The sequence below is a fragment of the Clupea harengus genome, chromosome 10 (assembly GCF_900700415.2).
Source record: "Clupea harengus chromosome 10, Ch_v2.0.2, whole genome shotgun sequence".
Classification (NCBI taxonomy): domain Eukaryota; kingdom Metazoa; phylum Chordata; class Actinopteri; order Clupeiformes; family Clupeidae; genus Clupea; species Clupea harengus.
In genome coordinates, this window is record NC_045161.1 from 17369129 (window position 1) to 17379024 (window position 9896).

General features: G+C 46.7%; 2 protein-coding genes across 6 annotated transcripts; one reads left to right on the plus strand and one right to left on the minus strand.

Moving 5' to 3' along the window:
- Positions 1-25: 25 nt before the first annotated feature.
- Positions 26-4188, plus strand: trmt13 (tRNA methyltransferase 13 homolog). 2 transcript variants are annotated; one of them, XM_012841962.3, is made up of 11 exons: positions 26-336; positions 432-481; positions 632-698; positions 804-866; positions 953-1022; positions 1195-1301; positions 1416-1583; positions 1826-1898; positions 2033-2107; positions 2412-2775; positions 2950-4188. In XM_012841962.3, exons 1-11 carry the CDS (start codon positions 196-198, stop codon positions 3137-3139), a joined length of 1368 nt encoding a protein of 455 aa, XP_012697416.2. In that variant the 5' UTR covers positions 26-195; the 3' UTR covers positions 3140-4188. The 2 variants fall into 2 exon arrangements, with proteins under 2 accessions (XP_012697416.2, XP_012697417.2); XM_012841963.3 differs by having other exon boundaries at positions 35-336; positions 2953-4188.
- Positions 3672-8893, minus strand: lrrc39 (leucine rich repeat containing 39). Of its 4 annotated transcripts, none has more exons than XM_012841967.3 (9): positions 8626-8893; positions 8122-8334; positions 7414-7519; positions 6566-6722; positions 6177-6313; positions 5566-5711; positions 5073-5225; positions 3952-4094; positions 3672-3763 (listed from the first exon to the last, which is right to left on the minus strand). In XM_012841967.3, exons 2-9 carry the CDS (start codon positions 8247-8249, stop codon positions 3690-3692), a joined length of 1044 nt encoding a protein of 347 aa, XP_012697421.2. In that variant the 5' UTR covers positions 8250-8334; positions 8626-8893; the 3' UTR covers positions 3672-3689. The 4 variants fall into 4 exon arrangements, with proteins under 4 accessions (XP_012697421.2, XP_031430092.1, XP_042564824.1 ...); XM_031574232.2 differs by having other exon boundaries at positions 8122-8254; positions 8626-8887; XM_042708890.1 differs by having other exon boundaries at positions 8122-8291; positions 8626-8887.
- Positions 8894-9896: the final 1003 nt, after the last annotated feature.

A 9896-nucleotide genomic window follows, 5' to 3' on the forward strand; every position in this document is an offset into this window, starting at 1 on the left:
TACCGTCTGAAAAAAAAAACACATTTGCTAAGTGACTTGCCAGTTTTGATTGATATATATATACAATATCTTTGTACTAGCTATTGTGGTTCGTTTCTCTCTTGGAGTCATTCTGTTTGTTACAAGTGTTGCTGCTAGCAACCAGCAGCCACGCAACGCCGCGCGAGCTAAACGTAAAATATAAGCGCCGCTAAAATGGAGTCTGTTGTGGTGGTGGCAGATGGCGTGTCTGCCCCTCTCCCAGGCAGATGTGCCTATTTCGTGGAGAAAAAGAAAAGATACTGTAAAATGGTTGTTGGAGCTGGTAAAGCATATTGTGGTGAACATGCCAATGCCGTAAGTTTCCCCTCTTTTTTTTTAGTGACAATTGCCATTCAGTGTAAGGTCTGAAAGTGCCCAGCCAGTAATGCTTCACACTGTTCTCTTTTTAGGATCAAGAAAGCGACAGACAGCGAATACCATGCCCGCTGGACCCCAAACAGTAAGCATGCAGGGAACTTTGGCCAGTAGGGTATTCTCTGTAATGTCCAGGTATTCTGTTTGTGTGTCCAGCACTTCACTCTAGAGCCTTTCCTGTGTGAGAACCATGTGTTTTACTGCACCTAAGGCATGTCTGTACCTTCCCAAACAGCACAGTCTATGCCGACATTTTGGCAAAGCACTTGAAGAAGTGCAACTCAAAGGAGAAACCCAAACCTGTAAGTTCTGTTGAATACACTCAATGTGTTTCATAACACTTTATGCTTACATCTAGACTGGTGTTAGAGACTGGTGGCACTCAAACTTTTTCTTCTCTTATGCAGGTTTATTATGTTAAAGACATTAACGCTGGTCCAGTCTGCGACAAAGAAACTGTTTCAGATGAGGTAACTTCTGTTTGTATTGAGCGATAAAATGGTTGTAGCTTTTAATGGTGGAGGGATTGCTACTGATGGATGTCTCTCTTTCCCAGACGCCACTGTCTGCTCGCTCTAAACAAGAGATGGAGCATCTTATTCAGAAGCTTAAATATGCTGTGAAAGGTACTCTTAACATCTGTTATGGGATTGTTTATTTTCTTTGGGGTTTAGAATCAGACCTGTAGGTTGCAGTGTCACTGGTTCACCATATAGAAAATCAGACCTGTAGGTTGTAGTGTCACTGGTTCATCATATAGAAAATCAGACACAGATTTGTCCATCCCTTTGCTGTCAGGACTCAGTGGGACACACAAGGACAGCATGCTGTCCCATCCTGTTCTTCATGAGCCTCTGCATGACCCAAATAATGGAGACTCAGCCTGCAAACACCTGAAGCAGCAGGTGAGGTTTGTTTTGAATTTGTTCAAGCATGTCTTTGTCTTTCTTTCATGCTAGAAACCATTTCATTGGCTGTTAGCGGTCCCTGTGAGTTTGACCTAAGTGTTGCTTGGCCAGGCTTCTATTCTGGGAAACATGGAGGCTTTGCACCTGCTTGGATCACACCGATGCGTGGTTGAGTTTGGAGCTGGGAAAGGGAAGCTTTCGCACTGGATACACTCGGCCCTGGAGACCGCAGAAGACGTCCACTTCCTTCTGGTGGAGAGATCCACCACTCGCTTTAAGGTACGTGTGCAAAGCCACAGTTACAGGTTCCATTCCGAGCTGCAACAAGTGTGTGTGTGTGTGTGTGTGTGTGTGTGTGTGTGTGTGTGTGTGTGTGTGTGTGTGTGTGTGTGTGTGTGTGTGTGTGTGTGTGTGTGTGTGTGTGTGTGTGTGTGTGTGTGTGTGTGTGTGTGTGTGTGTGTGTGTGTGTGTGTGTGTGTGTGTGTGTGTGTGTATTAAGTGGTTCTCTCTTGGCTATGAAGGTAGATGGCAAAAACAGAAGCAAAGACTCCACTTTTGAAAGGCTGCAGGTGGACATTCAGCACCTTGACTTGAGTAAGTAAACATACCCATCAACGTTAGAGTTAATTAATTTTATTATTATTTATATATAACATTTACATTCATGTTGACCATACAAGGGCAGAAACCTAGTGAGTGAGCATTTGTGTGTGTGTGTGTTTCTGTAGGTAAAGTCTCCCTCCTTCAGGAGCAGCGCCTCCCTGTGGTGGGTGTGGGGAAACACTTGTGTGGGGCCGCAACAGGTAAAATCACACACAGCAAAAGCCCAGCCCAGTGTGTTTGTGGGAACCCAGTGCTAATGTCAGATAAAGCTATCACATTTGCTTCCATTCATTTCATGGGTTCTTAATGGATGTAGCCCTACAACTTGCATGGATTACACCTAGTGTTGTGAGATGCATCAGCAAGATACATCAGATTTGAAGCCATTCCATTCTTTCTCTTCATCCAGTTTCTTGCTGCTTAGTGTTTTTTTACTCTCCCATGCATCATGCATCTATCCCTCTCTCTCTGTTCTTCTCTCCATCTGTCCTTTCCTCCTCTCAGACCTGGCTCTGCGGTGTCTGCTCGAGAGAGCTGAGCCGGTTGGCCATGGCGACCAGCTGCCCAGTAAGCGTGTGAAAGCGGACACCCTGGAAGTGTGCGGGGTGGCCGTCGCCCTGTGCTGCCACCACCGCTGCGACTGGAGGCACTACGTGGGGAGAGAGTTCTTCCAGGAGCGCGGCCTGGGCGCTGCCGAGTTCGGAGCCTTCCAGCGCATGTCCAGCTGGGCCACCTGTGGCATGAGCAAAGCCGCCGGGCACAGAGACGCTGCCGCAGCGGGCACCACGGGCACCACAGGCCGCGACGCAGCAGACGAGGAGGACGAGCACGAGGACGTGGGGGATGCCGTACCAGAGGGTCTGGACAGGTCAGCAGTAGACTGCACTCATTTTGTTACTGTGGCACAAACACCTGATCAGTGGGAGGCAAACTAGCCACAGTGGAACAGGTGTTGGGTCTACCCATTATGATTCCTTGTCTGTCATTTCACTGATGTGTGCACGTGTTTGTGTGTGTGTGTGTTCTGTGTGTTCCCCCCCAGCAGTGTGGGTGTGGAGGAACGGGAGCACATTGGGCGTCTGTGTAAGCTGCTGATAGACCAGGGCAGGGTGCACTACCTCAGACAGAGGGGCCTGGATGCTGACCTGTGCTTCTACACCAGCCCTGACATCTCCCTGGAGAACGTGCTGCTCACCGCCGTGCCCCACACGGGGGTGCCACAGTCACTATAGCAACCATTCAACCAGAGGATGAGGGACCAGGCTTACATCATCATCAGGGGAAAGCGTTTCCTCAGACTGTTGTTTTTATTATGCCATTGGAGAAAGTGGAGTGCCAAAGCTGATCCGTCAGCAGCAGAGGAGGCAGCAGCAGGACTGTGCTACGAGTCGACTGAGTTTAATCCTTGTTTTGTTTTGTTCAGTTCATTCGGAAGTTTTTGAGGGAATGAAGTTATCCGAAAAGAGTCGTCACTGGCGTGACCTAACAGACAGCTCTGGGCAACCCTCAGCTGACAACACACACACAAACAACAATACACACTCTTCAGTACACACAAACAACAATACACACTCTTCAATACACACAAACATTGCTGGCATCAAGTGTCATCCAATGTGAGCATAAAAGGGAACCCAGTTTGAAGGACAGGACGAAAACATAGCCGCCTCACAGGAAGCAGGAAGGACAGGACGAGAACATGGCTGCCTCACAGACAACAGGAAGGACAGGACGAGAACACAACCGCCTGACAGGAAGTGCAGAGGCCAACATGGAGGACAGTCAGGATAGCGGCGGCGTCTCACACACCTCCTCCAGCTCCACGTTCAGTACTGACATAAACTTGGCCTGGGATTCTGCAACACACACACACATATGATATGATAGTACAACATTCATACATGAACACATAAGACTGAGGACAACCACTGAGAGGTGTTTTTCACAGGGATTAATACAGTTAATCTGGCCAGTTTCCCACTGTTTTGTTTTGTTCAGTTCATTTCCGTACACAGTACACAGTACATGTTTCGTGCAGCAAGACCTCTCTTGCGCGACTCGTTGATGTAGAAGTGCATGAACTCTCGTCCGAACATCTCCCTGTCGTCCTCTTCCTCAGGAACGTCCGCCTTCGCTTCCGGCAGGGACACGTCCCACGACAGAGGGTTGTCTCGGAAGTTCACAAACCTGTCCACAGGAGTTTTTCATTTTTAGGATTTTTAATTTTAACAATCATTAAGACTTTTTTAAAGTTAAAACATTAAACTATACATGCTGTCTCCTCCAGGCCTGCAGTCTCATTTTTAAGCCTACCCTATAGCTTACCTAAGGTTACTCAAGCCCTCCATGAGGCTGGGGATGTCTTACCTGAGGTTTCTCATGCACTCCATGAGGCTGGGGATGCCTTACCTGAGCTCATAAGGCTGGGGATGCCTTACCTGAGCTCATAAGGATGGGGATGTCTTACCTGAGTCTGGGGATGTCTTAAGGCCGAAATATACTTTTACACCGTTACTCCGTGGTCACGCAGTTGCATCAAAGGACTCGTTTTAATTTATGGTTCTCCGACGGTTGAGGGTGTCGTAAAGCAATACAAATAAAAAATATGGCGGCGGACCAAACTCCGTAGATGGTCGTATTTGTACATAAAAGTTGTTTGTTTGACTTTTTTTTGCTTAGAAATTTTAGTTAGGAGAAATAGACACTGCAATGTAAAAACCCCGTTATTGTAACTGAAAAATACATCTGAGGGGATTTGCGAGGTGTGTGAGCCAACTATCTAATGTTGGCATACTACAACCCACAAGGTAAACAGCGATGTATTGACGGAGATGGATAGTAAAAAAATTGGGAGGTGCACGTCAGGCCACGGAGAGGTGCTCGGAGAGGGTTTGACACGACAGTGAGGGCTCTCCGTGTCTCCGTAAATGGACGACCATAAATTACGCTTTACCTGAGCTCATGAGGCTGGGGATGTCTTTCCTGAGATTACTTGTGCAGTCCATGAGGCTGGGAATGTCTTACCTGAGGTAATTCATGAGGCTGCGGATGTCTTACCTGAGGTAACTCATGAGGCTGCGGATGTCTTAACTGAGGTTAGTCATGCAGTCCATGAGGCTGGGGATGTCTTACCTGAGGTAACTCATGAGGCTGGGGATGTCTTACCTGAGGTTAGTCATGCTGTCCATGAGGTTGGGGATGTCTTTGAGGCGGTTGCTGCTCAGCACCAGCGTGTCCAGGCTGTGCATGCGACTGATGTTGTCAGGTAGATATTCCAGTTCATTCCGCTGCAGCCACAGAGTGTGGAGCTTTTCCATCCTGCAGAGACAGGGATATCAGTGTGCATCTCTCTCACACACACACACACACACACACACTTCACTGCACTATTAAGATCACAAACACATTTGGCAGCATTGGTGTAGGGAGCAGTACTGTATAAAAACACATTTAGCTATATAAGTGTGTGTGTGTACATTTTTATGGGAAATAGAAATGAAAACCCACATAATCAGAACAGAAATCCCCACCTCAGTAAAGACAGACTGGAATATGATGGTCTGGGTGAGAGGAGCTCTGTGTGTGTGTGTGTGTGTGTGTGTGTTTACCTGTGTGTGTGTGTGTGTGTGTGTGTGTGTGTGTGTGTGTGTGTGTTTACCTGTGTATGTCTTCAGGCAGGTTCTGCAGCTGGTTGCCCCCCATGTCTAGCCACTCCAGAGCAGGCAGACTCACCACACAGTCGGGGATCTCGGTGAACAGGTTCATGGACAGGTCTAGGTGATACAGCTTCTTCAGGTTGCTGAGCTACACATGCATCAGTGGGCATAACCAGTTCAAATCAAATCACTTAAAGACATTGTGGTCATTGTTGTTCTTCACTTATAATATGATATTAAATGCCCTGCATGTTTACCCAGGGATTCTAATATGGGCAGTATGGATCTTCTGATTTTAATATGGATCCCCTGATTTTAATATGGATCCCCTGATTTTAATGTGGATCCCTTGATTTTAATGTGGATCTCCTGATTTGAAATATGGACCTCCTGATTTTAATATGGACCTCCTGATTTGAATATGGACCTCCTGATTTTAATATGGATCTCCTGCACTGCAGCAGATGATGATGATCCAGATCAGAGGCTATTGCACCCCTGGGGCAGCTGCTATATCGGCTGCCTGCCTCTGTTCTGGTGGTTCTCTCTGTAGGCACCTGTGTGAGCAGTTCTGTGTGTAGCTATCTGTGCTGGTGGTTCTGTGTGTTGGTACCTGTTCTGGCAGCTCGTCCAGGTCCTGGTTCTTGGCCAGCTCAAGTTTTTCCAGACTCTCGCAGTTCCCCAGTTCCTCTGGGACGCTGTCCACACGGTTGTAGCTCAGCAACAGCTCCCTCAGCCTGGTCAGCTTACCTGGGTTAGGGTTAGACAATGACTACATCACAACACAGGTCACAATATCTACTAACAACTCGCCTGCAACACAGATGACAACATCTCAGTAAATACAGCTACTCTCAAACCAAGACAAATCATGACATCTGCTGGTAAGCAGTAGTGAAAGGAGGAAGTCTTCTGGTTGTGAGACAGGTGTGATAGTCTAAGGTAGGATAAGAATAACAGTTATGTCTGTGATTAATAAGAGAGGTGGTGTTCCCTTCTGACCAATCTCTTTGGGGATCTCAGTGATGGCGTTGCGGGAGAGGTCGATCACGATGAGCTGCTGGAAGCTGGCGATGAAGCGGGGGATCTTCTGCAGGCCCGTGCGATGCAACTGCCACTCCTGCACCTCCGTGAGCTGCACCAGCGCCTCAGGGAGGGTCTGCAGCAGAACACACGGTTGCAGAGGAGAACATCAGCATTACAGCATTACAATGACGGACACATCAGCACAGACCACAGACAACATAACAACAACACACACACACTAGCAGAGAGACAAGGCACACACAGCAGCAAAGAGACAACACACACACACACACACACACCAGCAGAGAGACAACACACACATCAGCAGAGAGACAACACACACACACATCAGAGACAACACACACACACATCAGCAGAGAGACAACACACACGCCAGCACACACACTAGCAGAGAGACAACGCACACACGCCAGCACACACACCAGCAGAGAGACCATACACACACACCAGCACTCTTCTCTAGCACAACACACATTCTGTAGATTAACATGAAGACTAACCTGTAGTGTAACACAGCACTCACAGACTAACTAGCCTGTAGTCAGACACAGCACACACAGACTAACATGAAAACTAGACTGTAGTCTAACACAGCACACACAGACTAACATGAAGACTGTTGTCTAACACAGCACACACAGACTACCGTGAAGACTGTAGTCTAACACAGCACACACAGACTAACATGAAGACTAGCCTGTAGTCTAACACAGCACACACAGACTAACGTGAAGACTGTAGTCTAACACAGCACACACAGACTAACATGAATAGCCTGTAGTCTAACACAGCACCCTAGCTACCTTCCACTCCTCCTTCTGTATGCGCAGGATGACTCGTCCGTCCTCTGTAACGATTCGCTCTCGGAGCTTGTTCAGGGTGATACGGTCCTCCCACGCCCCCGCCAGCCTGCCACACAGGTGTGAGACACGCAAGTGTAAGACCCTCTCAATGACGTACACTACTACTATAGTATGCTGGTGTAACACCCTCCTAATGCCGTACACTACTACTATAGTATGCAGGTGTAAGACCCTCCTAATGCCGTACACTACTATAGTATGCAGGTGTCTGACCCTCCCAATGGCATACACTACTACCATAGTATGCAGGTGTGAGACCCTCTCAATGGCGTACACTACTATAGTATGCAGGTGTAAGACCCTCCTAATGCCGTACACTACTATAGTATGCAGGTGTGAGACCCTCCTAATGCCGTACACTACTATAGTATGCAGGTGTGAGACCCTCTCAATGGCGTACACTACTACTATAGTCGCAGGCAACAGAAACTGCGGATAAACATTGTTGGACTTTTAAAATATTTTGAATGTTTCTTTGGTGTTTTCTTCTGTACCATCTCAGTAGTGCAGGTGCACCATGCCAATCATCTAAGGTATCAGACTCAGTACCACAGCTGCCATGACAACCATCTAAGGTATCAAGCTATCAAATCATATCAGCTCTAGTCACTTTTTGTGACCACACACACACACACACACCCTCCTCACCGTCCCACAGCTGCCTTGTCCCTCAGGTCTCTCTGCTTCTGCAGGTCATCTTTGTTCTTCTTGATCCGTGTCTCCCAGAGGGCCTTGATGGAGTTGACTGCTCCTGAGCACACTGCCACGCCCGTCATGATGCCTGTTGGCAGTCACCACAGCCCCCCCAGCCCTCAGCTCTGGGTGTTACCCAGCAGGACAGGCAGGGGGCGACAAACACATCTACATACTATGTTTACAGACACGCTGACCTCATTACACAGAGTTCATTACATTAGTAACATTCAGCTATATTTACTTTAGAGAACTGTGTTTGAGATACTGAGTTTCCTGTTTCCAATGCATATCATCAGTCAGTGCAAATGTAACTGTTAGATGAATTATTACACAAAATATGGAATTGTACAGGTTAACATATCTGTCAAATCTGATAATTCTGACCTTGGGGAAATCGATTAAGAATGTTTATGTTTGTATGTTTAAGTTTTCCATTAGACTGGTGCTATCGCCTACCTCTGTCATGATGTCACTGGTCAGCCATGACCCTGGGTCAGCCACATCTCAACCCAAGCAGTACGACTGACAGATCTCTCTCTCTCACACACACCGTCACAAACTCGCTGAAATCCACTCTGAGTGTGTCGACTTGCCCTAACCTGCACACCTTCTCCCTGGGTAAGCTGTGGCGTGTGTGTGACTGGTGTGTGTGTGTGTGACTGGTGTGCTCTAGAGAAGGGGACCTCTGTGCCCGTGATTGGTGTGCTTGAGGGAGACGTGGCTGGCGCTAATTTTAGCAGGAAAGAACACTGGGAATAGTGGGGTCACATGTCAGGTTTGGCACAACCCCAGCTGTCCCCTGACGCGTACCGCCACTAGAACTTAAGAATAGAGCAATAAGGAACGGGCCTGTTATAGCTGCGGCATTTCTGTGTTCCATCAACAACAGCATAGATACAGCAGATATCACGCAGGTGTAATTGTGGCTTTATGACAGTAAATAAAAGCTGGTCTCACTCTCAGGTGTGAACTCATTATAGACACTGTATGAATATTACAGACGGAGTCAGTCTTCACAAAAGTGATTAGCCCATCAAAACAAATATTCAGCATTGGTGCCATATTTATTTAATTATTTTATTTTATTAATTATTGTCTTCCCGTTACGTTAAATGACCGGACTACTTGCGGAATGATAGGAAATATGTGAATTAGAAGCACAAAACCCGTTGCCAGTGGCAGGGGTCATTATAAAGAAATGTCAGACCTCCGAACGTTGGGGTGGCCTATTCAAATCAATTGAACTTTTTGCGACATTCTGAGAAGCCGTATAATAATGTTATTATTATTGTTGTTGTTATTGTTAGTATTATTATTTCAGTCATATTCAAGAGCACTGGTCCAGTCATTAACTTCAAGCTGATTATAACTCAATCCATTCATTAACCCATTCATTCTATAAAATAGGCTCGGACATTTTAACTAGGGCCAGAAGACGTCAGGAGGCTGCTGTGTGTGTGCCTTTACAAAATAACAAATATATCCTCCATGTTCTGTTTAAAAGGCATCCATGGTATCTTACGCAACTGAAAAATAGTCTCTGAACAACAAACAAACAAAACACTGGCCACATGTGGACTTTTTAGAAGGAAAAATATCAATGAAAAATTTGATAAATCTAACAGATTCGATGTATCTAGTCACGCAGCTATGAACTACAGTGCACAATACAGTTTGTATGTTAACATGTTTTTTAAAAAGGTCAGTCATGCCATTGGTCCATGATG

Excerpts from the sequence above, each read along its gene's own strand:
- trmt13 (XM_012841962.3), top strand. The coding sequence starts at position 196 with ATGGAGTCTGTTGTGGTGGTGGCAGATGGCGTGTCTGCCCCTCTCCCA. Across the intron at positions 867-952 it reads AAGAAACTGTTTCAGATGAG|ACGCCACTGTCTGCTCGCTC; the intron begins GTAACTTCTGTT and ends TCTCTTTCCCAG. Across the intron at positions 1,584-1,825 it reads GATCCACCACTCGCTTTAAG|GTAGATGGCAAAAACAGAAG; the intron begins GTACGTGTGCAA and ends TTGGCTATGAAG.
- lrrc39 (XM_012841967.3), bottom strand. The coding sequence starts at position 8,249 with ATGACGGGCGTGGCAGTGTGCTCAGGAGCAGTCAACTCCATCAAGGCC. Across the intron at positions 6,314-6,565 it reads TGAGATCCCCAAAGAGATTG|GTAAGCTGACCAGGCTGAGG; the intron begins GTCAGAAGGGAA and ends ACCCTAACCCAG. Across the intron at positions 3,764-3,951 it reads CAACGAGTCGCGCAAGAGAG|AATCCCAGGCCAAGTTTATG; the intron begins GTCTTGCTGCAC and ends TGTGTGTTGCAG.